This window comes from Catharus ustulatus, chromosome 22, assembly GCF_009819885.2.
Source record: "Catharus ustulatus isolate bCatUst1 chromosome 22, bCatUst1.pri.v2, whole genome shotgun sequence".
Classification (NCBI taxonomy): domain Eukaryota; kingdom Metazoa; phylum Chordata; class Aves; order Passeriformes; family Turdidae; genus Catharus; species Catharus ustulatus.
This window is the reverse complement of record NC_046242.1, coordinates 58,822-86,393: the sequence shown is the minus strand read 5'-3', so window position 1 is coordinate 86,393 and position 27,572 is coordinate 58,822. Positions and strand designations below refer to the sequence as shown.

The 27,572-nt window shown below is 43.2% G+C and overlaps 1 protein-coding gene and 1 long non-coding RNA gene across 3 annotated transcripts; one reads left to right on the top strand and one right to left on the bottom strand.

Annotated features, from left to right (window-relative positions):
* Nucleotides 1-800: 800 nt before the first annotated feature.
* Nucleotides 801-17,376, bottom strand: SMTNL2 (smoothelin like 2). The gene is made up of 8 exons (XM_033078139.1): nt 16,802-17,376; nt 13,003-13,093; nt 12,039-12,281; nt 9,715-9,790; nt 7,575-7,745; nt 6,904-7,021; nt 5,468-5,619; nt 801-3,601 (listed from the first exon to the last, which is right to left on the bottom strand). Exons 1-8 carry the CDS (start codon nt 17,204-17,206, stop codon nt 3,475-3,477), a joined length of 1,383 nt encoding a protein of 460 aa, XP_032934030.1. The 5' UTR covers nt 17,207-17,376; the 3' UTR covers nt 801-3,474.
* A 7,402-nt stretch (nt 17,377-24,778) lies between these two features.
* LOC117005890 lies at nt 24,779-27,564 on the top strand. Of its 2 annotated transcripts, none has more exons than XR_004419916.2 (6): nt 24,779-25,663; nt 25,790-26,837; nt 26,935-26,962; nt 27,057-27,224; nt 27,308-27,385; nt 27,463-27,564. It is a non-coding gene; the product is annotated as an uncharacterized LOC117005890 (long non-coding RNA). The 2 variants fall into 2 exon arrangements; XR_004419917.2 differs by having other exon boundaries at nt 25,785-26,837.
* The last annotated feature ends 8 nt before the right edge of the window (nt 27,565-27,572 follow it).

The window sequence follows — 27,572 nt, the reverse complement described above, 5'->3', positions numbered from 1 at the left end:
TGCCAAGCAGACTAACTTCATAGGTCTGAACTCTGGTGTTCCACTAATGTCCAAAATAATCTAAGAAGAAAGCCTGAGAGGGCTGGGGCTGTTCAGCCTGCAGAAGGCTCAGGGAAGAGCTTCCTGCAGCCTTTCAGTACTTAAAGCAGGCTGCTAAGAAACAAGGGGACAAACTTCAGTGGGGCCTGTAGCAATAGGACAAAGGTTAACCATTTAAAACTAAAAAAGTTGATTTAGACTAGATATAAGGAAGAATTTTTTTTCTGGTACAGGAGGCCCAGAGAGGTCCCCAGCCCTGGAAAAATTCCAGGTCAGTTTTGGGCTTGGCTCTGAGCCCTCTGACAAAGCTGAAATCATAGGAGTATTGAATGGCTTGGGTTAGACATCCCTGCTTATGGCAGGGCGGAATTGGACTAGATCACCACCACAGTGATCAAACCCTTCCAGCCCACGCTATTAGATCAGTATGCTTGAGCATGGTGCTATAATTGCACCAAGGTTGTGAGTTTGATCCCCATATGGGACATTCACTTGAAAATTGGACTTGATGATCTTTGTGGGTCACTTCCAGCACAGAATATTTTGTGGTTCTATGTTAACTCCTCTGAGGCTTTCTGTAGACGTAGATGTATTTTAGCATAGCCAAAGCAATCCCATCTTTTACTTTGGACACTTTAAAACTATCTCTATAAGCCAGGCCGGGTTTAAATAAATGATACAAGGTTGAACCTTTGGGATAGTTTTATACGTAATTACATATATCTAAAATACATATAAAAGAGTTTGCATGAGTTTGAGCATATGTTTAGATTAAACACTTTATTGGAAACATCACACAAAGGCAGATGTGACGAAAGACACTCATCCAGTTATTGTACATTAAAAGAAAAGGACTTTCCTGCTGTAGAAAGCATAGTCTTAAAGAGTAGATGATGTCTCTGCTGACATTATCTTGAAAATATTGCACAGAACAAACCGATTTAGCCTTAAAAAGTAGCATCGAGTTGCCAATAAACAACCATAGATATACTTTTAGATATAATACAGAAGCATTAGAAAAATTAACAGTCAATTTGTGTAAAATATATACTATGCCAACTTAATAGATTGTTCTTTTATCATTCATCTTAAACACACTGTCATATATACACACATGCTCTGCATTTTTTTTTTAAATAAAAATACTGAAAAATCAATTTGGGGCATACATTATATACTTTAATTTCAATTTAATAATACAATCAAATAGTTGAGGTTATTCATACAGAGCAGACCTCTTAATGCACAAAGCTGTAAGTTTTTCTAAAAGTATGTCGTATCACTGTCTCCCTAACCCTTACACACAAACCATTGATAGATCAACTCAGCTTATAGTCTTCCACTTCCCTGCTAACAGGTGGCTGGTAAGTCCTAGGTATCTTCACCATCACCTCTCTGAAGTGGGAAAACTTTAGAAAAAACCTGTACAAAAATACCTAGAGTGTAGCTACAAAAACAAGCTATATTACAGAAAATATGTAGATTCACCCTGGTGAATTGGCAATACTTTTACTTCCTTTATATAATTATATGCTATTAGGCTTAAATTGGCCAAGCACTTACCTGTGTCTTCAGCACTAACTTTGCACAGTAAAGTCATCCCTGACTTCAGACTGTGAAGGAATGCGATGTATTAAGCCAGTATTACCCCTCTTGTAGTAGTTATGATGGAACTTGCCTCTGCTATTCAATAAAAAGTATTCTACTGTAAGAATGTAAATAAGTGTATTGCATATACCAGTTTTGGACAGATTTCCCATCATGCTTAATCCAACCTCCTCCAAAACATCAGTACAATGGGTTTATCCTTACAGTGCATTTGGTAGAGCTACAGGAGCACACTTACTCCTCAGAATTATAATTGTTCAAGACAAAGTCAAAAACTGAAGACAATGGCACTTTAATGCTAACAAAGCAGTTGCTTTATTCATGATTACTTAAGTAAACTTGACTGGAAAGGGAGACTGCATGAAAAACAATATTTCAAATGCAAGTGAGCTTATGTACTTTTAAAATTGAAATTCAGAGCACAGAATCGTAACTAGGAAAAAAAAAATCTTTTTAGTACAAGCTCTCTGTTGTTTTCACTGCTTTTATTTGGCTGCCACATCATTCTGAAAAGATGCAATAAATCTGAAGAATGCTTGACATAATTTATTATAAATGGTCATCAATACAGAACCAAATTAAACTTCCCAAATATCTACAAAAAGCACAAGGGCAGGTTAAAAAACATTATCTAGCATGAGCAGAGGACTTGCGGCTTTCAGCTTTTACTTTCTATGAGCCTGTTCTTACGGAAGAAGTCATTTTAGAAGGCTTTTTTTAGTCCAGTAAATCTGGAATTGTCTAACCGTACTGTGGTTTTAATGTTAATTTAACTGAAAACTGAAACTAGTGCAAGGCTTTTGGAACTACTTCAAAAGTCCCACATCTTTCATATTTTTGGTGTATTGTTCATCTACCTCAGAATCAGCATCTGTACCAAACAAGCTGTAAAGGGTTCACTCCTGTCCACACTGACAAGCTGCTCTTCTCGACTCCAGGTAAAAGCACATTAGAAGCTTGTTTCTATTATGACCGTTCAAAGGTTTTTGTATCTTGCTAGCTCCTACCTTTCCACAATCCTAAACAATGCAAGCACGCAATCTCAGACAAAGAACAGTCATAGCTATTGCTATTCCTATCAAGAAATTAATCCAGGACTGCCGGTAGAAGCTTTAGCAAGCCTATCAGCAAATGCAATTAGATTTGACCATTACAGACAAATGCCATTGCATAACATAGTAGTCTGTCACCACACTCATCACACAAGAGGTTATGCTCTCTTTATGCTTTAAGAGAACAAAACAATGCCTGTTTGTTCTGTGTGTGTGTATGCTGGAGTGGACAGGTAGGTTTGGAGGGGAGGAATTATTGTCCTAGTGGTTGAGTACTCGAGGTTATTGTTCACTAAACAGAATCTTTCTTGTCCATTTGCTATTTCTTTTGCACTATGCTTAACAGAGAAGTGAAACTAAAGGTGCTATCTTCTTTAGTTTTACCTGCATTTTAAGATGGAACACCTTCATAGCAGAATTGCTACATAATATTGTCCCCAGTCTTACAGAGACAGGAGAAGCAAATTTGCTTCCTGTGATCTTTAAACATTAAAGTCCTAAAAGTCCAGTCTACTACTAGCACCAAAATGACACTATTTGCCTTTGCCAATGTATTTTTGGTTTTTTCAAACCTATTTCTGTAATACAGACACGGTGATGTGATCGACACTTCAGGGTGCTGTTCAGCAATACTTCAGTCAGCCATCCACACAGCTGAATGTAAGCAAAGGGACAGTAAAAAGCAAGAAATAATACTGCATTCTATTTGCAAAATGTCACTCTTCCCATTAGCATTCTGTACTTGACCCTTCTCGGTGGAGAGGTGTCGATGATTTTACTCAAAATGTCGTAGATGACTGTATAGAGACTGGACATAGGTGAAGACGCACATAGGATCTGGCTTGTGGCCCATTACCATCATGTCTTCCACTTCTATCAGACGGTCACAGTGAGCCATTTTCCTGTATTAACAATAAAACAGATACAGCGAATCAAGAATTACCTAACTGCTTCCAGGACTCATTTGATGCTCTGATTTGACCATCACTGAAACATTTAAGAAATCCTGAGATTTACTGGCAGCATTCACAATGAATTGAACAGGGTCAGGCTAAACAGTTACTTCTATGACCATGGAATGTTCCTGTTCTTTCTCTCTCTTGCTTTATACTGGGATCTGATCTAAAGCTATGGAGTGGGGGGGCTTTTTTCACTATAATTCACATTCATTTTACCTGTAGCAGGTAGCCCAATCTCACACTACTCTGCCCATGTCTCAGTTTTTGGTTAATATATAGGGAGTGCCAAAAGACTGGAAAAACTAAGGAAGAGTTGAGATGTGTCGATGAAGGCCCACGTGGCTGTGAATTGTTTGTTTTCCACCACCCCCGTATCTTTAAGATATGAGCGATCTGGAGCAGGAGAAAGGAACAGAGGCTTAAGATGAAAAATCACAAGGGTGGGAATCAATTTTATCAGCACAGTTAATAGTGGGGTGAACAACAATAACTGAGAAAATAGCCTTTACTAGCACTTGAATAAATCAGTTTAAAGGCAATCATAGCTATGAATAGTAATTTCTGTAGATACCTCTCACCTACTGTTTCTTGAGTTGTGCTCATGGTGTCTTTTGCTCTCCCCTAAACTTACTGTTTACATAAACTGAGGTAGAAGAAAACTGCAGCTTTCCTTTGAGAGTTGTAGATAGTTTTTTAGAGATCAATCACCTAGAAGTATCACAGAATCTCCTTCAACTCACTGAGAAGCAACACGTTTTTTAAAATATATACATATATGTGTACTTAAAATATACTTGTATTTCCTTAAGTAATTTGTTTGCTAGAGGCTGTAATAAAGAGAAACACGTGAAGAAATTTGAAAGGTTTTTTTCTGAATGGCCAATGGCAAATCCAGTTCTTTAAGTTATCACATTAGCCATGTATTCCTACCGCCTGTTATCATTTGGAAAAAGTATCAAACCGAGCTGCATACCACACAGAGAGGTCTTCCCATAAGAATCATGTTGATACCAAACAAGTTAGCATTTAATTGCCTGCTATATGGCATAAAAAAGAATCTGGATGATGTGGCTGAGTATTAGCTCCGCCTGTTTTCAGAAAAGCAGTTAGCTGGTTGAGATACTGAGAAGTTCTCAGCCTTGATCTCTACTTACACCAAATTCAACCATTCTTTTTCAAGAAAAACAATGTACAGTCAGAGCTGAAGTCTCCCACATGTTCTATGCATTCTCTCTGCAGAACTTTATCTCTTTTGGCATGATACGTGCAAGCTAGTGATACTGATGCCTTAAGTTTCAGCTTTCATATTATCCAGATTCTCTACTGCATTAGTATATAACTCTGAACTTCATATAAAATGTTAGCAAGTTCTTCTCACAGCTTAGTTAGACAAAACAATCCTTGTCCAGTCCAAGAACTAAGGACACTGTTGCAGATTCAGGCCCAAAATGTATAAACAAAAGCCAACTGAGGAGAGCAAACTGGGAAGAGGGGACTTCATAACCTGAAGCTGTAATTGGACAATTAACCCCAATATGTAAATGGACCAAAATTTATAGAAGTATGAAAACATGTGATCCATTGTCCATCTTAGGTGCTGCCTCGGCCAGGCTCTTGTACTGCCTAACGTGTATCCTTTGAAGTCCTTTTGTTGTAAATACCTACTTTATTCCTTTAACATTGTCTAGCCTCCATTCTAGGTAGCCTCTCAAGGCATCAATACAGAGTCTAAAAGAGTAATAATTAAACTCTTCACTGCTGTGAAGAGCACTTCACTGGGAGCACTGCACAGAGAGCTCTTGTACTCACTCAGCCGTTGTGAAGGCCAGCTCAAAGTTCTGCTTGCGATTAGCTGGGTCAAGCTTATTATAGTCAAAAGCTTCAGGAAAGAAAGAATGCACAAGAGCGCAGAATGCCATCCCATCATTCCAGCTTGAGGAGAAGTTCTGGAGATCAATGTGCTGTCACGATGAAAAAAATATATGTTAATGCGGCACAGGGGAACAAATAAGAGCAGCTGCTTTTTGTTCAATGCAGTTTTCTATTCTCGCCCACCTGCAAGAGCTTTATTTTTTACTTCCCATCTTTGTATATCCATTTCATTGTTGACATTCTGGGAAAAAAATGGCACACTGAGCAACGAAAGCTTTTTGCCTGAAACACCCAGATGCAAAGCAGACACATAGTCAAGGTCCCTGATCCAAAGCCCACTGAAAATACTGTGAAGAATCTCATCAACATCAGTGAGCTCTGAAGCAGGTCCAAGCTACCAGCTCAGTATCTGTGGAAACTAAAGACACTGCTTATATATAACTATAATCACCCTATGGAGGATTTAAAATTGAAGGACAGTTAATTTTTGTGGCTGTGAACAACACTAGATAAAGACTATGCTTGCATGGTTTGCCCAATTCAATCTGTGTTTACACACAGATAGGTAGAAATACAGGAAAAATCATACGTACTACACAACCTGATTCTTAAAACAAATTCTTATTGTTACTTTCAAATGCCACAGTGAAAAGAAACATATCTGTACTCTTGTCTCATGCTGCTTTTCCATCATAAAAGCCCCAGCTTTTCTGGTAAGCAATTAACCATAATTTTAATTAGTTCTGTTTATACTATAATGTACAGTTTAGTAATAATAATGCACGTTTAGGAACATTGAAAAGCACACTACACACACACAAAATCCCTAGAAAAAAAAATTCTATATTTCTTTGACAGTTGCAGTTTAAGGCCAGGTAAAATGAATAAAATCTCATCTGCTGTATTCTTTTAGTTACACTGATGCTACCTCATAAAAACTTACTCCAGGGTGATTCAAACTTAACCATTTATTACAAATTCATATATCAAATACTAACAGAGTACTTTGGTCTGCATGTAGCAAAATGACCATAATCTCCATGTATTCAGAACTTGTATATTGTGAACACAAAAATTACAACCCACATCTAAGAAAAAAAGTGTGTAAATTTATATCCATAAGCACAAAAACATTAACGCTTCCAGAAAAACATTAATTCATTGCTTTAATACACATAGAGAATCTCATTCATGCAATCACTGACTGTCTTGAAGTGCTGCCTATGCAAACCACATTGGTGTTACTCACACAAAAATTTATGACCTTGAGAAAGTTAACTCATTCTCTAGCATATTTTACATTCACTTTTTGAGCATGGATTTTAGCAAATTCTCCTGAAAAAAAAGAGATGAAAGTGCTAGCACATGTTCACCTTGTATCCTATGGTTTTGGAGCGACACCAGTCTAACAGAATTTGTTTAATGCTGCTAGCGCTGGCAACCCCTAAACTCAGCGACCTCTTCAGCTTAGCTCTGGATTCTCCTTTTCCTCTGGAAAATGAACAGAGACCAGATTAAAATACATTCTAGAAAAACTTAAACCTACTTGTCAGGAATATCTATGCAACTTTGCCCAGGTCAGCCCCTGACCAGGTGATATTTGAGAAAAATGTTGCTGAAGCATCGACCTATTGGTCCTGCAAGAAAAGTTAATTTTTATTAAACTAAAGTCAGAATTTCAAGCCCTCTTTTATTTAAATCACACTGCCATCAAGAAGTACCCATATTTCTCATCCTCAATGAATGGCAACAGAAAGTCACTATATTCACAGTCTCCTATAACGATGGAGAAGACAGCTTTCACAGAACTCTTTCCCGATAAAAGGCACCTGCTGCTTCAGCTGAACAACTCCAAAGTCAGAGGAATCTGTAGCTGTGAATTTCCAAGGTTTGGTCTGTAAAGTCAGCGAACCTTTTAAGTTACCTCATATTGTCTCTCAGCTCTGAGGACACAGTTCTCCCACCCAGCTGTACTCTGCTGGTAATAACTAACAAATTAGTTTTCCATTAACAAACCCTTCTGCAGACAAGGACTGTGACGTACTTTCCATCATCACGTTCAAGTTTCTCGAAAAGCGTTTTCCTGGTCTGCGTTCCTGTAATCCGTGGGAGCGTCTGAGACCGCACCAATTCTCGCCTCCTTTCAACTTGGTGACGTACAGCAGGAGGAGGTGAGCGAGAGCTGGGGTTCACGTCACAGTAACTGTCAATGGCACTGGAAAACCAAAAGATGAAAAGTATGTGGTAAACAAAAGAGTGACAAGAGCCAGCACAAAGGTTCAACTGTTGTCTCTAAACCTTGCGAAAGATCCATTTCAAGAGGATATGCATGAGTCAAAAGCAATTTTAATAAAAGCACAATTATTAATGGCACATAACAGCACTTAAGTATCGAACCGCTAAGGTACTGTTACAAATAAGACACAGCCGCACAAGCCATAGGCACTTTGTAGCACTGAGCAATCTTCAAGGAAAAGAATATGACAAAAAAAACCCTGTTGTGGTCACACAGAAGCACTAAATCCCTTCGATTTCCAACTTCAGGGTTCCTGGAGGCTGTGATATTTTTTAAATGAAATTTTAAGAGTTTCAGGAAGTACTTTTGAAATTTTTACTTACAGTGCACAGAATTCTGAGCTTCTGTCAGTTTTGGTTTATTGACTGCAAGCTGGAAATTTGATTGAGAAATACAGGATTATATATTCAAATTTGAGTTTGTTTGAGCCATATACTGTTTCATCAGCATTAATGAAGGAAGATATGCATTTGGAAATATTCGCTATCACAGAGATGGGGAAACAGGCAAAGAGCAATGACATCAGCGTCACGCATTAATATCCGGTACAGATAGAGGTTAGGTATGACACCAAGTTCTCAAGGGTGCTCAGTGTATCGTGACACAAGTAGTGAAGTGTTAATGTTGGAACTGCCTCCGAAGAAATGTAGTGCCTAATTTGGGATTGTTCTCAAGGCAGATACAAGGCTTATTTAAGAGATGTAAACTTTCTTCTCCCCCATTTTTTTCTTGATGAATATTTTGCCTGCTAAGGATGTCTATTTATGCCAGGAATAATTGTGTACCATGTAATCTACTAAGCAACTGCCAACTCTGAGTTAATAAAGAATGCGTAGTAGTCCTCAGCAAGGCATTTATCTACAAATTAAACTCTAGGCTAGCCAAACTAAGGATATTTGATGGCAATCATATGTTGGTTTCAAAAAATTAGCCAAAGTACTAATTTCTACACAGATGAGTATTTTAAAAACTGTTTTCAAAGGACCTGACAACTTCCTCCTCCTAACAAAATCCACCACTATCACTGAAAGTCTTACCGATTAAGACTAAAACTATGCGGAAATCCACAGTGAGTTCTACTTGAAACTGCTCGACAAAATGTTGTCCTTTCTCATCTCAGCTCCACTTAGGCCAGAGGAAAGCTCACAGCCTTTAATGGGCTTAAAATATAGCACCAGTGACTCATTTGTTTTTTGGTCCACTGGTGGGACAGCCTGAAAAAGCCTCCCCCCAAAAAAGAGCCAAATGTGCTAAGGCTATCCAAAGCTAAAATCACAGGTGTGATGTTAACGTACCCTACCGGATGTCTCGAGAAAAGAAAGGTGTGAGGATTAACAAGTGCCCTGATAGTGGATAGTGCCCTGATACGGGAGTCATAGGCACAAAAAATTAAGTTGCGCAGGGGGTTTAGGGGGAACGAATGCTCTCAAACTAGACATATAGCATGATACATACAGCAGGTTGCTGATTTCCAATGAGAAGTACAATCAATAAATAACCTGGTATGTTTCACCTGAGAACATTCAGGGTATGTATATAAGTACTGCCGTGTTGAATGAAAATTACTAAGTACAGTATATCACTAGGGTGGTTTTAGTACAGATAGTGTGATTATTCCAGTAGTCATTGACTGGTTATTCCCCAAAAGTAGAAGTCTGGTTAAGAGGAATATGCCCATTTACATGTTGATGGACATAGCACATACATTAAATGAACTGTTTATGTTAATGTAAGAGATTATAGGGCAAGTAGATTAATGTGAAATCTTACACACAATGCTTAAAATACAGCATCTGGGACTCACCTGTTTTCCAAGTCAGCAGAACACCTATCCCTTGAGACTATATTGACCACAATGGCCCAACAAAATGTAATGAAGAATGCATACCTTTCACCACTTTTGGTTCCGCTATGCAGCCCGTAGTTCACAGCTGAAACAGACTTGGTGACAGAAGTAACATTCTCTATACAAAAAGAGAAAATATATATATTAGTGCAGAAACTTTCCTTATGTGTTTTCCTGATGGATAGACACACATTGATTTTTATTCACCACGCTGTGAAGCTGCAGGTCTCTAACTTCCATATGAGCTAACAAGCTGGGGAAGGATTTTCCCCAGCAGTTCAATTCCTCTGTAAAATTGTTGCACTGCAACGGGGATAGCGTAAGCGTAACAGAAAGGACTCAGAGGATGTCTTTGATAAAACTGCACTCAGAAGGGCAGATCCTTGTGCAGACCTTTCAGGAGGGCACACTGCCGCTGACATTTCAGTTAAAGGAAAAAGTGATGCTTGCAAAAGACGTTCCAGCAGATGAGTCCTAGGGAGTTCAATGTAATAGAGTGCATAATTCAAATTATCTGATTTCTCTCATGAAGAGATTTTAGTTTGTAAAGCAGAACAGGTCTGAAGTTACAAATGTGGCTTAAAACCAACTCTGCATCTTCCTCCCTCCACCCCTGAGGTTCTACCTTTTGTGCTTTGCCTCCTAGGGCTCAGCTCTGGACTCCAGCCGTGCTCTATACACGTAAAACAGTGGAGCCCAGTTTTAACGTACTAAACCCAAAACTTGTTGCATAAACGCTCCTTCTATACACGAAGGACTGGCATCTTAGAAGCAATCCAACCTGATCACTGCCTAAGTCACCATCTGAAAATGCAGAATTCTCCCCTCTTCTAATAGAAGTGATTCAGATCAGCTACACTTCTCACGTAAAACACACTGGTAGATGCCAGCATACAGGTGTAACAGGTTTGTGACCACTACCAATAGCCAGATATTTATGTAAATCTCAGATGTTTTCATGTGAGGAGTGTGATCCTTATTCTGGAAAGGCTATATATTTTGCTAAATAAACCGACGCTTGAGACCACTGTGAAATGCCAGTACATTGTGCAGACAACTTGTTGACAACAATCAGAGGTAATTTTGGAGAAAGCGCAACTCATCTATTTCAACTGAAATCAGAAATCCTTAAAGCATTTTGTCCTTTGCCACATTCATATTACAAAGGAGACTCTTTACTTCTATCTTGCCCAAAGTAATTAGCTTCAATATATATCGGTGAGCACACCACGTTCCAACTGCCATTACCTTGTGTACAGTCACAGTTTTCACTTGAACAGCTGAAATCTTCACTGCTCAGGCTGTCTGCCTGCCACACTTTTGTGGCACCTATGGTTTCCACTGCAGAAACTGCCTAACAGTACACATGTACATTACCGTGCAAATAAGGGCAAGTACCTCTCATTTTGAACTGATCGAGAATCTGATGGAGTAGAACAAGTGTTCATGATTCTGTGAGTCTGCATATAGACTTATTAGCAATATTAGTATTACCGTGTACCTACAAATCAAAACTACATGATCAGATCTGCATCCCCCAAAGAGCATGGAATCACTCTCAATTTTTGTTGCGTAAGGGCATGCAGACAGGAACATTAGCCTCCAGTGGTAGATGAATCCAGTGTTCTCATTGTAATTGAATTCCAATCCTTCACCGTATCAGCAAAAAAAAAAAAAAAACCCAAAGGAAGTGTTCACTACACCTCAGCTTTAGTAAGATAAAAATTGAAAGACTAACCTGCAAATAATCCCTATCTCTTGCTAGCAATCCCATCTGGTCTCCTTCTGTAATTTCTCACTCATATATATAGTCCAATTTGTAAGTGTCACAGCCAAGGATTAATGGTTTCAACGTGTGGGGTTTTTTGTTTGTTTGGTTTTGTTTTTTTTTTTTGTTTTTTAAACTCAGTTTCAATAGAACTAAGATTATGCAATCACTGATGTGTGTATACGTCAGACTGCTGTCAGTCATTCTTTCCTCCAAATGAGTATTGGAACCTGTTAGCCAAATATGGGCCTAACTTCTTGCAGAGCAGCTAGTCTCAAAGCACTAAAAATGTCTACAAATTTCATGAAAATATCTGGTCATGGTTAAGAGATTCAGTAACTTATTGAATTCAGTAACTGTGCGGTAAAATACGTTTCACTAAAAACTCAGCTACATTAGGCACAAAAATTCTCTGCAGATGTGATATTACTGCCAAAAGTTCCAGCTGATAATCCAAATTGGAGTGTCCCACAATGAGATATATAGCCATAGAAGCAAGGTTTCATAATTACCACTAGGTCACGGGACAATACGCATAGCGCCAGTTGAAGAAAGGAAACGGGATGCAGCTTCAGCGAGTTATTTTTCTGTCTTTTACCTGGTCGGTTGGAAGATTTTACTCCCATCGTATTTGTGCTCTTGCCCTGCCCCAGCAGGCAAGAAGATGCATTAGTTGTTCCTGTCGGACAGACGTTCTCTCCTGAAAACTTCTCAGATGTCCTGGTTACTGCAGTAACAGGAAGGTGGGGCATCTGTAAGGTGACTGCAGGGGCATGGGCTTCAGGGGAAGATGATTCTGACATCTGAAAACCGGTCAGTTCACAGGCTACTTTTGTCTGACCTGAACAAAAAAATGGGAGAGAGGAAGTAAATTTGTTTGCACATTTGTAACTTTGTTACAAACCAATGTCCATGCAACAACTCCGTTTTACAAGACATGGGACTTACTCCCCTATGAAATATTATACTATTGTACCATTTATTTACCAGCAGAAACAACCCTAGCACAAGCAATCCTTGCAGCGATCACACTTACTCTATGTGAATCTCAGCAGGAACAATATCTTCAGATCATTAATATGTTAGCACTTGCATTTGGTAAGCTTCTCTTCCTCTGTATAGCCCTCACCCCCAATCTCCTGCCCTGGTTAAGGAAGCACTGTTTCTGTTCTTTTCATAGTCTTACGAAGCACTGCATGATTTTCTCTGAAGTGGAGACAGTAATTCCTTCCTCCACTGAAGGATGATGGAAGCAGATGGGTGACTTGCAAGATGTTTTGGGATGCAAGACTAAAATGGCACCCAGCACAGCAGCCTTATTGTTCGTGTCTCAAGTTAACGCAGCCTCTAATTTACGAAACACCATAGTATGTGCTTAACAGTAAAGTCGAAGTTTAAAAGTTAAACTCCTAATAATGAAATAAAGTATTGGTGCTACAGGACAATATCCATCTGGAAACTATAGCAGATTCTAACCGTTCCAAAATGTGAGACCTGCTCTATTAATTCCAAGATCAGGTATTTTACAAGCAGTGCTACTTCATTTCATGCCCTGTTCCTACCTGATGACGAAGATCGATGCCCATTTTCAATGTTGGAAGAACTAAAAACTCTTCTAAACTCAGGTTTCTGGTGGTCATCCAGGTCTACGCTCTGTCAGAACAGACAACAGACACAACTAAATCTCAAACAGCAGCAAGAGTGAGAATATCCAGAAACACCTGCCAAGAACAGGTCTTCCTCGTGCAAGTGACCACAAAATCACAAGGGAACAATTATCTAACGCAGGAGCTGAGACTGCAAATGAAGCACTGGTAATGCATAATTTAAATGAATCTTGACACACTCGTCCCTAACGGACCCCAAGCACCCAGGAGGTATTATCTTTTGTTAGATAAAGCCATCACCATCCACTGTAATGGTGATAAACAGACAACTTCATGTAACAGCGGAGAAACTGAGATTGTGTGGAATAATGCTGTGCTTTTTTATTTTTTTTTTCCCTTCTATTTGCTGCAGAAAGAAATTACCCTATGAAAACATATTGTACAAGCGTTACAAAGTAAATCCAATTCTAGGACATTACAGCTACATTATAATCCGTAACTTCTGTACACATAGCTTTTTTTCTGGGAAAAGCATAAATTCTCCTCATAATAGCTGCCATTATAATTACAGAAAAATTAGCCAGCAATTTTTTAGTTTAGTTTTTTGGGTTTTGTAGGAGGTTGTGTCTGTGGTTTTTTGGGTTTTGTTTGATTGATTGATTGGGGTTTTGGGCTCGTTGGGTTGGGGTTTTTGAGGGGAGTGAAGTGGCACGTTAAACTATGAGGAACTATGTGATTTTTTTGGCTGCATAACTAAAGGAAGAAGAAACTGCTTCCTGGATACATGATAACTGCAGTTAAGTTTCCAAGAAGCAGCAGCTACAACTAATAGAGAGAAATCTCCCAACACACAGGCCACAAAAAGTTTCATTGATTGCATAGTTGCATCCCCATGTCGAAACTTTTGTATATATGTGCATGAATAAACTCAGCTATCACTAGCTGCCGGGACTGAGAAAATGACAACAAATACTAATTATAGAAACCAAGCAGAATCAGGGGTTCAGAACTTCTACTGCACCTTGTCCTGTTGCTATCTGACCATACAAAAACAAGTCACTCACCCCTCTTTTTTTAAGCCTTCCCAAAGTATTCAAAAGTTACTCACAAGCTGACTAACTGCTAGGTGTCATCACGTCACCAGAGAGAGATCCCAATGGGTTATACTTGTTTAGACCTTCATAGGTGGTCAGAGCCAGCTATCTCTCTGCAGCGTTGACCACTGCAGGCAGATTCTCTCCAGTCATCTGTCCAAGTTATAGAGAAACTCTTCTGACAGTTTTAAAACAGAACACTCTTAAAGTACTTATAGTCCTCCCTCTTAACAAAGGTATCATGTTTAATTGCAAAAATTATGGGAAAATCATAAGTTATAAAGCTCCTGCCAAAATGTAAAATCAGATCAACGAAAAAAATATCAAAGCTCTTCCTTTGCAAATGCTCAGTAGCACAGGTACGACTCCAGGATCCAGATCTTTGAAACTAACTCTTCAAGTAGCCCCTATTTTTCACCTTCGTGAAAGCAGCTCTCAAGATTCTAGTTAAGAGAGCCAAGTCGAAGTCTGGTATCAAAATAACAGAAAGACTCACCTCCGAATCAGAGCGGCTAATGGCCATTTGAAATTCCACCTAAACCAGCATTTGGACCTGCTGTATAACAGCTTTCAAGGACATCACAGCAGAAATTGCCCAAATTATAATTAAAAGGTGATTCGTGTCCTTACTTCTGAATTACGCTTGGAACTCCCTGGATTCATTTTTTTTCCCCAACAAAGTTACCATGAGAAATAGTCTAGCAATATTAGAAAATAATGGTTCAGACAACAAAGATGCTCAGAATCTCCAGTATCCAATTAAGGCTGCATCAACCGCACAGTAAAAAGGAACTCGAGCGATAAATCTTTTCAGGAGCAAAAGAGCACATCTTAATTTGCTACTATTTGCAGGTCAGTATTGGTTCTCCTATCTCGCACTTATAGAAGTATTTACTAAGACTAAAAGCGTCACCAGTGTTATCACAGGTACTCTGATAACATACACAGTGCCATTTATGGTATTCTGTTTCAAATGCTTCAGTCATATAACCAGAAATCGGAATCAGCTGCAGAAGCAGTGTTCATTACAGAGAATCTGGGTGACTGGCACAGCAACCAAGGCTCGCTCTTTTGCCATTTGTGTGCAGCCACATCAGAACCTGACCCACAAATTCATGTTTTCACCACACAAATTCAGTGTGCATAGCTGTAGCTGCGCCTCCCATAGTTCTCAGTACTGAAATTCCTTTTCGGTCAGCTCTGCTAACTTGGGAAGTCTCCAACCTAAATTGTTGGGAGGGCACTGAAGAACGGTCAGCACTTAAGCGATCGTCCCTGAACCCTCAGAGCAAAGCAGGAATGTTCTCATCCAAACAAAAGTTCATACTGTGCTTGAACACAGACCGATACCTCAAGCTGGATATTTCCGTAACATTGATGCAAGACCCTTCATAGACTGTGAAGCACACACCACAATCCGGACAGCGGTGATGGAGGGACCAAAATCCCTCGTCCCTTCCGTATCACTCAGCTTACTTCTATTCCTTACGAGAAAGTGTGCGTAACTCCGCAGAGCAAAAAGGAACCAGTCCGCAAGCCGTATGGATGCTGCTGCTTACCTTTGTCACATGGGGGAAAAGGCAGCACTTACTACACCTATCAAACAACAGTTTTATCTTTTCATTTGCCCAGAAGTGGAAGGTCAATGCCCCCATTCACAGGTCAGCAGGAATGAAGAGGGCTGGAATGCAGTACAGACTCTGCTCATTCCCACCAAATGCAGTCAATTTAATTTCCAAACTTTTCTTTTTTAACCTCAAGCCTAGACAGATCACAGACCAGGTTTTTAAGCTTCAACAATCTTAAACCCCCACTAAGACATGCTTAACCAAGAGGATGTGAAACCGGCTGTTATCTGTGACAGCCAAGTCTCTGGCATCCCAGTTTTAAGTGACCGAATCACAGCAAACTGTCGGGTTGTGCCCTGCTGGCATCAAGGATTGCACAGGAGCTCTCGACTCTTCTCACAGAGACAGACACAGAAAAAGGATTACACAAAACATCTCAGTACCAAAGAAGCATCACACTAACTAGAGTTTCTGTGCACCGAGTTAACAATGCTCAATTACACCTCGGGAAGTTTTATCACCGGGAGGAATTACTATGTTTATGCAAGTTTAGGTCACGGACACCACGACAGCTCGCGTCAGCCTCTCAGGCACAAGAGGCAGCAGTGAGGGACAGCAGAAGGACCGCAAAATTGTCTCACTGCGGGATGTTATCTTAGTAAAACTTCATTGCCCGCTATATGCTAAGCTATTCCCCTCTGTGAGCTTGCCAACTGGCAAACAAGCATTGCCGGCACATAGGTCCGCCAGAATAGAGTCCAGAAATGACAAAAAAATATTCGCTTAGATACGTACATCGATAGCCAAGACCACCCCATCTCCTCTTATTTCTAACCAAAGGGAGCCCACAGGTTGCTACCACTCTAAACAAGATCCCAGTCTGACCAAACACAGCAACAATCAGGTAGACCCCCAGGCGGTATCACAGCCAAGATCATTTCTCAGGGCACCTCTCAAAACACCACCAGACCCCACGCCGCAATCCCGTGTCCCTAAACGTCACGGCATGCCAATGCAGTACGGCAACACCCGGGAAGCATCCGTTCATGCATGCCTTTGGCCCTCCCTCCTGCCGTCTCCCTGGCCGCTTACTTGGCTCCGGCCAGCGACCGCTAGCTTGGCATGACCGGAGAATGCGCCGTCGGCCGAACCTTGCCCCGGCGAGCCGGGCCCCGCGGCCCGAGGGCTCTCCGCCGCCTCGTTCACCCACTCGTGCGGCAGCCCCGCCGAGCGGCCCAGGGCCTCCACCTGCCGAGACAGGCGCTCCAGCTGTACCCGCAGGCGCCGGTTCTCCTGCTGCAGCTCAGAGACAGCGTGTGCCAGGGGGCTGGCGAGGCGCAGCACCTCCTCCACCTGCCGGCCTACCCCCTGCTTGAACAACTGGATGTCCACATGGATCTCCCGGACAGCGCCCCGCAGCGTGTCCTCGTAGCGTCCCAAGCTGTCGCAGACAGTCTGCGCCTCCCGACCGTTCAGATCCTCGATCTCGCCGGCCATGGCGTCCGCGGACCGCAGGCAGGGACGCAGGGGGCTCGAGAGCGGCTAGCGGCAGACGCCCGACGGGTCTCCCCGTTCGCCGCCGCCTCTCCTTCTCTTCGAGAATTCCCTGTGCTTCCCGGCGGGCCTCGGCCCGGCCCCCGGCGCCGCCAGGCACGGCCCGTTCTCCCCGGGCGCAGGAGCTCGGCGGGGCGCGCACCGCGCCCGGGGCAGCCGCCGTACGGAAGCGGCGCGGGTGGTGCAGCCGCTCCGCCTGCCCTGCTCGGCGTACACTCCAAAGGGGGAGATGGAATTTCGGCAGGCAATGGTGGTACAAGCGGGCAGAAGAGGCGGGGCCACGGGCTCGTTCGCAGCTGCTCGGGGACTTCAGGGCCCGAGAGGGCCGGGCGTGATGGGCTGGAAAGAATAGGAGAGAGACAGAAGGAGGGGTTAGTAGCAAATCCTTCCCGGATTATTGCTTGGACGATGACGATGTCAAAATACGTACAGATTATCTCTTTCGCGGGGAACACGGAGGCAAAGGGAGAAGAGAACGGGCATAATGAGAGAAATGCACGCACATGCACTCTTAGACCAATTGCCAAGTTTCTGCGCTTTCAAGGGCAGGAATTTATAACCAGCATTATCACACTTTAACGTTTCCCACAGTAGGCTGCAATTCGACGGGCATTAGTATTAAGCGAACAAGTCGTCCAGCAGATCCAATCTGTGTGCATGGGAGATGAGACACACATTTCTGTCAAACTAGCCAGAGCCACGATGCAGAACGCTTTCAGGCATATTCTTTAGTGCAGCACGAGACAAAAAAAGACTCAAAAAAAAAAAAAAAAAAAAAAGGAATCTGAGAAATATTTTAAGCAAATTTCCATCATCGGGTAGCCCGTACATGTCAGCACTTTGTGTCAGGTACCTACAACTTCTTTGGTACCATTTAATAGTTGTCAATAATAGCTCTCTCGCAGCAGCAAGTAGCTATGCCTGTAAATCCAGAACGTGCAGGGAAAGTTAAGAGTTCTGCCCCAGCCGGTATGCGTAAACCCTGAAGCAATAATAACAGAATTCAATTACCATTAGCTCACAGCCAATTTCTTAACATAAGCAACTTTATCTAAAAAGAATATGTGTGGTTATTAAAGCTGACAGTTCATAGCCATTAGCTAATGGTACTAATAGTGTAATTATTTGGAAAATACTCTTCCCCAGATAGCAAATATTTCCATTTTGACAATATTTTTTAGTTACGAAAGAAAAGTACTTTTTCAGAGAATAATTATCTAGTAAAAATTTCAGTTTTCTGACGAAAGATGTTTTGAAAGAAAATTTCCAACCTATTCTCAGCTACGTCTAGCAGAGCCAAGCAAATCAAATTATTTTGCTGTTTACAGACTCAGCATCTATAGAGTAATCACAAGCCCCCGGTATTTTTTAAAACTTTCTCTCATTCATGCAAGTAGAACAATTTACAGTACGGGTCATTTCCTAATCTCACCAAAAAATTAAGTACAGTTTCCTGTGTCTTTCTGGCCTGTCACAAACAAGGAATCAGCTTTAAACTTCAACAACCTAAAACCACACCCACCTTTCTGTTCCCCTTGAAATCTCCTTTTGAGCTCTTGCAGGTGGGACAGATTATGGGAATATCTCACTCTCCAAAAGCCTCTCAAAACAGCTATTGGATGCAAACAGCTGTTGGGGGTTGGGTTGTCCTCTTCCTTTTTCTGTGGCATTTTCCCCATTGTAATGTTAAGAAACGTGTTAGCTACACCCTAGGACGATGCTTAACGACACAAAAGCGGAGGGAGGAGTATGAAGAACACCGGGAGACCGGGGGCGGGAAGGAGGGGGAAAGCCCATTGAGCTCCGAGGGACACACTCTCTCGACCGCGTTCGTCGGAGGAACGTGTTAGGGGCTGCGACCTACCACCCCCCTTTGCCATCCCAAAGCGGGGAGCCACGTTCACCGCTGCTCTGCTGCACGTTCCCAGATCCAACCTCCCACTTTTGGACACCCGGCCGAGCGCTGCAATCCACGAGGTGAGCAGGGGAAGTCCCGTCTCCATCCCTCTCCCACCTGGGCCGCCGCCGCCATTGCTGTGCCCTCCGCAGCTGCGGGCGGACCCGCCCTGCCCGCCCCACCGGGACCGAGAGCAGGGAGGCGGCGGCGTCTGGGGCCGAGGGGGACTGGAAATGACTAGAACTGTCGCTACGTGTCATAGCTGATGTTGGTTTTGTTTGTCTTGTAGATATACGGGATGGTAGGTTTTGGTTCAGTGGGTAAAGACCCAATGTTGTCCCGGGCCCCGTTCCTGGGACCGGGTTTCCGCCTACTAAAATTCTGGACGGATTGGGATTTCTCCCAGATGCAAACTGCCACCGCTTAAATAACCCTGTTATTCCTTAACCCTTATCTTATCCTGAGAGCCCCTTAATTTCCAAATTACAATAAATCGGAGTGTGAAAAACACGTTTCATTGTCCTGGTAAAATTTTACAGGTTTAATAAAAAGGCAGTAGGAGACACACATAAAGCAAAGGGTTAAAACGGCAAGCTCCCAACAGCAGGCGGCTGCTTCGGGAACGCTCCTTTAAATACATTTTACGATACATCAACTTGTTGCATCTTCATAGTTCTTTATGCATAGTTCAACTTTTTCTGAGAACTATTTAGCGTGGCCACTCCTTGGGTCCGCCTTTTTAGAGCATGCGTGTATCTCGGCTTCTGGTTTTAATCCTCTTCTTATCTTTTAATTTGGGTGGTGGTCCCCGCCTTTTGCAGCCGGTGAGCGTTAATAATTGTCGTGTCAGCTGCAGGGCCCCCATTACACGTTTACGGCCTGTTATCTCAACTAAGCGGGTAGTTTAAGCCTACTGTCTCTAAAAAAATCTGTCTAACTTTTGCTATATTCATACAGGAAAGCTATTTTAACATTATACATTTAGCATTTATCACAATAGTTGCAAAAATAATTGCAAAAAGCCAACAATATGTCACGCACTTATAGCAGGAGGGAGGGGTTTTCCTGGCTTTCTCGGCAAATACCTGTGTTTGAAACCGAGACAGCAGCACAGGTGAAGCCGGCAACAGTGATTCAAAGATGGAAAAGTGATACTCCTTCTCAGAGCTTAAACTGAGAGATTTAAAATATTTTGATGCCCAAATCACACTGGGCTTTCTGTCTCGGTATCTGATGGTTTTTCTTTTTCAGTAAAAATACTGAAATATCGGGAAATAAGATTTCTTTTGAAGTACAGGCAATGAAGGAGATCTTTTCAGGTCTGAGGTACAACCCAAAGACCAAGATCAATGCGTATATTTCTTTTCATGGTGTGTCATTAGCTCCCTAAGCATTTGTGGTTACTACTTTTTAGAATCAATCTGGACCGCTGGGAAAAAAAGAAAAACGGTCCCAGAACAGCAGAAACATGTCATTTAATTAAAATAAACTCTGCTTCCCCACTTTTCCCCATACAAAGACACACACACATATAACGTAGGTAGGTGTTCAGAAGCTGAAGCATGAGCTGGGAAGTCCTCATCTGATAAGCTCTGTCTAGGCTTGTGTTAAAGCATACTCATTTCAGACCTTGAGATAACACAACCTACTGAAACATACTAATCTAAAAGCAAAGCGATCCACCGTAGCTTACACAGCAAGGATTTAAAGAGGTGTCTTGGGCATAGAAAGATTTTGGATAGTTTAAATATCAGAAGCCCATTCTGAAATGGGATCAGTTGACTGCATGGGTACAATCACTGCTCATATGAAGTTTCACAGCCTGGCTCTGCGTGTGAAATTACAATGTTTTTAGTAAGTGAGGAAGGATAAACCTTCTAAATATAAGGGATGAGTTATGTTCTTAGTTACTTATCTCGGTCATTAATTTGCAAAGCTTATGGAAAACAGCTGAAGATAACAAACACTCCAAGTGGGCTAACAGCCAGGAAGCCTCAGATGTTTCTTATAACTGACAGGCAACTTTCTCTGTTCTTGCTTGTACCAGGCATCATCCTAACACTGAAATCACCGTGGCAGAAGCAACAGAGTATACGTAGTAGGCACGTGCCCGCAGATGCTTGTGCAATTGCATACACCCACACGCAGCAATAGGAGCAGCCATTCCCCAATTTGTGCAAGGTATTCAGCTCCTTTGGCCCTGTTCACTCACCACAAGAAGGACTAACAGTCTCCGTTACACCTAAGGATGCCAAGTCTTGTAAAGGGTAACATTTAAGAGACAACAGTCACTGCCATGGCTACAAACTTTGTTTTCTCAACACTGATCTCGGTAGCTGAGACCAGGTCATCTTCTCCTTAGCAATCACTATCCGATCGGGTGTCTGACAGCATTCCACGGGCAGTTCCAATTCTTTCCAGATCAGAGTTCTAGGTTTTCACAGCATAAAGCAACCTGATACTCTGGGCTAGCTCCAGCTTACACAAGACCGCTAGCCAAGGGGAAGGCCTCAGCAAGGGGACATTTTTTGCCAGCACCTGTCTCAAAGTGCTCTATTACAAAAGAAGCGGAAAATTCCTTCCAGACGCAAATTGCCACCGCTTAGAACCCTGGCTGCCTTTGTAGCGACAACTGCCTTCTCCCAACTGATATCAGGTAACTGGGAGGGTGAGGTTTTTTTCACAGGGAAAAGGGCCACTCTTCCTGTCCAGGGGTCTGTGTCTGAGATCGGGCTTCCGCCTTCCTAAAGTTCTGAATGGGTCAGGATTTCTCCCAGACGCAAGCTGCCACCGCTTAGAACCCCAGTTGCCTTTGGAATGTAAAATGCCTCCTTCAAAACAATACCAGGACACCAGGAGGGTGAGTTTGCTTTCTCACGGAATTAGGCCACCTTTTGCATCCAGGGCCCTGTCCTGGTGACTGGACTCCGCCTGCTATAATTTCAAATGGATCAGGATTTGTCACGGCGTCAAGCTGGCGCCACTTAGAATCTTGTCTGCCTTTGCAGCGTGAAATATCTCTTTTAAACTGCTATTATGCTACTGGGATGGTAAGCTTTGGTTCAGTAGGTAAAGCCCCAATGTTCTTGTCCAGGGCCCTGGGACTGGGATTCTACCTGCTAAAATACCAAACTGATCAGGATTTCTGCCGGACACAAGCTGCCACGACTTAGAACCCTGGATGCCCTTGGAGTGACCACTGCCTTCTCCAACCTGCTATCAGGTAAGTGGGGAGTGAGCTTTTTTTTAGAGGGAAAAGGGCCACCTTTCGTGTCCATAGTCCTGTGCCTGGGACTTGGGCTCCGCATGCTAAAATTCCAAATGGATCGGGATTTCTCCCAGACACAAAGTGCCACCGCTTGGAACCTTGGCTGTTTTTCGACTGCCAAACACCTGCTCTAAACTGACATTACAAAAGCGGGGGCAGGATTTTTGTTTCTCATGGAGAAGGGGCTATGTTCTTCTGCAGTGCCCAGTGACTGAGACAGGGCAAAAATTCCCAACAGTGCGGGATATCTCCCAGATGCAAACTTGCACCACTTAGAACCCTGGCTGTGCTTTGAGTGCCAAAAGCCTCCTCTAAATAGACATCACAAAAGTGGTGAAGTGAGTTCTGTTTCACAGAGAAATAGGCCACTGTTTCTGTCCAGGGTGCTATGCCTTAGACTGGGCTCTGTCTGCTCAAACTGTGAACAAATCGGGATTTCTCCCAAATCCCAGCTGCCACCCCTCAGAACGCCGGCTCCGTCTGGAGTGACCAACACCTCCTCCAAAATGCTGTCAGGACACTGGGAGGGTGAGTTTTGTTTCAGAGGGAAAAAGGCCAATTTTCTTGTCCAAGGCTCTGTGCCTGGAACTGGGATTCTGACTGCTAAAATTTTGAACGGATCAGAATTTCTCCCAGACCCAATGTGCCACCACTTGGAACCGTGGCTGTTGTTTGAGTGCCATTGCCTCCTCTAAACTGACATTAGGAAAGCGGGGACAGGATTTTTGTTTCACCGGTAAAAGGGCCACTATTCGTGTCCAATGCCCTGGACCTGAGACTTGGCTTCTGCCTGCCATAATTCCAAACGGATCGGGATTTCTCCCAGACCCAATGTGCCACCACTTAGGACCCTGGCTGCTTCCCGATTTGCAAACACCTACTCTTTACTGACTTCACAAACCCTGGGTGCCTTTGGAGCTACAAAGGCCTCCTCCAGAGTGATTATCTGAAAACTGGGAGGGTGCCGTTCGTTTCAACTGTGAAAGGGCCAAAGTTTGTGTTTCGAGGTCAGTAGCCGGGAGCTGGCTTCTGCCTGCTAAAATTCAGAATGCATCAGGATATCTCCCAGATCCAAGCTGCCACCATTTACAACCCTGGCTGTCTTTGGAGTGACGAATGCCTCGTCCAAATTTCTATGTTGATACTGGGGGAGTTGAGTTTTGTTCCACAAGGAAATAGGTCACAGTCTGTGTCCAAGGAGCGGGCTTCCGCTTGCTAAAATTCCAAACGGATTAGGATTTCTTCCACACCCACGCTGCCACCTTTGGAATGACAGACTGCTGTTAGGAAACTGGAAAGTCGAGGTTTGTTTCTAAGGGAAAAAGGGCCAATGTTCTCACCCACGGCCCCGTGCCTGGGACCGAGCTTCTGCCCGCCAGAGTTCTGAACAGATCAGGATTTCTCCCAGACGCAAGCTGCCACCACTTAGAACCCTGGCTGCTTTTGGAGTGCAAAATGCCTCATTTAAACTACTGTCAGGAAACTGGGCAGGCAACTTTTCTTTCAGGACAAATTTGGCCACCTTTTGGATCCAGCATCCTGGGCCTTAGACCGGGTTTCCGCCTGCTACAAGTCCAAACGGATCGGGATTTCTCCCAGATCCAACCTGCCAGCACTTAGAATTCTGACTGCCTTTGGAGTGCCAAATACCTCCTTCAAAATTATATCAGGACACTGGAAGGGTGAATTTTCATTCACAGGGAAAGAGGCCACCTTTTGTGTCTAGGGCCCTGTCCCAGTGACTGTGCTCTACCCGCTGTAATTTCAAACGGATTAGGATTTATCGTGGCTTCAAGCGGGCTCCATATAGAGTCCTGACTGCCTTTGCAGTGCAAAATACCTCTTCTAAACTGCTATTATGCTTCTGGGAGGGGGAGTTTTGGTTCAGAGGGCAAAGTGCCAATGTTCTTGTCCAGGGTCCTGTTCCTGAGACGGGGCTTCCATCTGCTACAATGCCAGACAGATCAGGATTTCTCCCAGACACAAGCTGCGAGCACTTAGAACCCCGGCTGCCTTTGCAGTGCAAAACAGCTCTTCCCTACTGATGTCACAGAACTGGGTGGGTGAGAATTACTTCACAGAGAATTCACTTTTTTTCCTTGTTTTTTTTTTTACAACCCAGATAACCCTGAATAGAGGTCTCTGTGACATTCACACCATTCTTCTCATTCCTATTCTCATCCATCCTAGTTAGTTACACACATAGTAAGTTTTTGCACTCACTAAAGACTAATTAAATCACCTAATAAATTCTCTCTGTTATCTAGCTATGCTGCTGAAACACAAAGTTTTATTTCTGATGCAATTTTTGCCCCTTTGTCTGAACATACTCATTGTAAAAAGGAAAGTATTTGTGTTTCCTATAAAAGCTTTTGTATAGAAAAATAACTCACCTTTCTCTTGCAGAACTTCCTCACCTTGAATTCAAGTCTGAGGAGCCAAACAGCCACAGTTATTCTGAGGCCTTTTATACCTCGTGGGATTTGCTCCTCCTTTTCCTGCAAATGAGGGGTGGTCCCAATCAGGGGTATATTAACCTCAGCCTTTGCTAAGGGCCTTCATTCCTTCTCTGGGAATCAACTGGGATAAGGGTTCTCCTCTCATTTCAATACAGAGGATGTTTCACCTTATCTCAGTTTGTATTTTAGCAGATGCTTTTGGGCATCTGTAGCAAAGGCTTTGAAAATTCAGTGAAGAAAATAGCATTAAATACACTGAGCATTTAAGTGCATAGTTTTGGGTTATGTATTCAGAGGTAATTAGGTGCTTTTGTAATTTTTTTTGTGCTCTTGGGCTTTTTTTTTTTTTTTAGGTGGATTACAGCTTCTTAAAATTTCAGTTTGTGTTAAGTATGAGACCTGAGATTTTTTTCAGCACCTTTGTCATATGACAAATGGCATCTGACCTGTGTTAAAGATGTTTGAGGTTAAAGCTTCAGGTGAGTAAAGGGAGAGGGAGAGTGAGCAGGCTATCCAGTTAGGAGTTACCTTAGAGCGTTGGGTGGACGTGGTTTGAAGGCAGTACGGTGTAAAATGTCCATTGGTGGGCCCTCGAGACTTTTCACAAGTGCGGCAGATGTATTTGCACATCTTACAGCGCATGAGCTCACCTACCTCGCTCACAGAAATGCCACCTAACTTTGTCTCTTCCTAACCCAGGTGCCCATTGTAACAGCCCCAGCCTCAGGCTCTGGCTGGAGCTGGAGACTCAAGGACCCCAGCACGCTCAGGAGAGGGTGAGTAGCTGACTTGTGGGGGTTTGGCCCACATAACACTGCTATTCCTTGGGGCTGTGGAATTATGTGGTTTTGGCTAATGTGCTCCTCAGAGCATACACTGATGTTTGGTTTTCTTTAGTGTAGGTGACGCAGAGAGAGGAGCCCGGCGATGGCAGCGATGTCCCGGACATCGAGGGAGCCTCGCTTCGCACCTACACTGGATTTGCCTCTCTGGGTGTCTGACAGATAAGCGAAGGGCTGTGATTCACAGAGGGGATGACAGAGGGGTGCTGGGTCTGTAATTGTCAGGAGGGGTTTCTGAGGCAGCTTTGGAGATGGGGATGTCCAAGAAGCAGCCCCTTAGGCCCCATGAGAGGCAAGTCTCAATTTGATCTCAATGCTGAAATGCACAGGGCAGAGCAGTTCTGGTGGGTGTCATGACACTTGTTTATCATGCACTGTGTGTCTTTTGAGTGTGTTGTATTGCATGTCTTGAGTCTAAGCCCTTTGAGGGGCATATCAGAAATTCTGGGCTAATTTTTAGCCTCCGCTTTCCTTGGTCTGATGCTGGCCCATGGGAGCGTGGGCTGGCATGGTAATCACATCTCTGCTTGGAAACATCCAGTCTGATGTCTTTTAAGGTCTTCTTCTGAGCTGTATTGACAGCTGTACACCACAAGGGTCTGTTACAGAGGTTTAGGATGTGGAAGAATGTGAAAGTAGGGAGAGGATTCTGACCAGAAATTTCTCAGGCATCCATCTCTTCAGTTCTTGGGATTAATGCTTCTGCTAGCATCTTCTTCCGGCCTCATCATTGCCCCATCAGTCTCCCCCCAGTCATCCCATCTTTCATTCTCTCAGTCCTCATGATCCTTCTTCCTGCTGGGAGATTTTTTTTTCTTTTTTCCCCTCCCCATGTCCTCCCCTCGTTTGTCATGTCCTGTGTCACGGGTGCCTGCACGCATTTGGCCAGGAGCTGCTCTGCCCTGCTGTGTAGTCTGGGTAGAGGGGTGCTAGGACCAGTCCTAGGGACTTGCTTTTAATGATGTGGGATGGGGTTGGACTCTAGTTGAGATCTGCAGATTGATCCCAGTTCTCTGGAGGGGTTGGGCTGACCTGCAGCACTTTGACTTTTGTCCTGCCTCTGTTTCAAATGCAGATGGATCCAAGTTGAGGACAAGGCCCCCCCTGGGTAAGGGGTTCACCCCGACCAGTTCAGTCATAATTTGCCTTTGTAGTAATGTTAATGGTGACTGTGCTACAGCATTTCTCTTTGTTTTTGTTTTTAGGAAATGAAGCTGGATATCAGCAGGCCAGGTGAGCAGTTTCTGATGGTCTGAATCAGTTGTTTTTGCTCAGGTCTCAATCTCTGGTGCAACTCCCAGCGTTTGTTGTTCTTTGTGTGTTTTAGGCAGTGCCCTTGAACTACCCTGAGATGGCTCTGCCCAGCTGGCCCAGAGACCCAGTTCACTGCTCCTGTGAGCCCTCCAGCAGTATTACAGGAGTCTGATGAAGCCTTCACCTTCTCCTATTTGAAGATGCCAACTGGGTGACCTTTGGCAAGAGCCGAGCAGTTGGGGTGAGTCTGGGAGTTTGGGAGAAGGTGTGTGGGTCCAGTCAAGTTTCAGCCATGCCACATCACCTTGTCTCTTCCTAAGCCAGGTCTATTTTGTGATGATGGCATCAGACTGAGTGCAGCTGAACTGTGTGACCTGAGGCCCTGGGCATTCTTGGGAGATGGTGAGTAGTGAAATTATCAGGTTTTGGCCTGTATGCTGCTCAGTGCATGCACTGATGTCTGCTTTTCTTTATTGTAGCTGACTAAGGGACAACAGCCCAATGATGGCAGGAATTTCCCAGATGGTGAAGCTTTTTTACTGCACACCTGGCCTGGATTCTCATACCTGGATCTCTGACAGATAAGTGC

Coding starts and splice junctions, on each gene's coding strand:
- SMTNL2 (XM_033078139.1), bottom strand. CDS start 17,206: ATGGCCGGCGAGATCGAGGATCTGAACGGTCGGGAGGCGCAGACTGTC. Junction 13,094..16,801: donor CGGTCGCTGGCCGGAGCCAA/GTAAGCGGCCAG, acceptor CTGTTCTGACAG/AGCGTAGACCTGGATGACCA. Junction 3,602..5,467: donor CTGGCCTTCACAACGGCTGA/GTGAGTACAAGA, acceptor TTGTTAATACAG/GAAAATGGCTCACTGTGACC.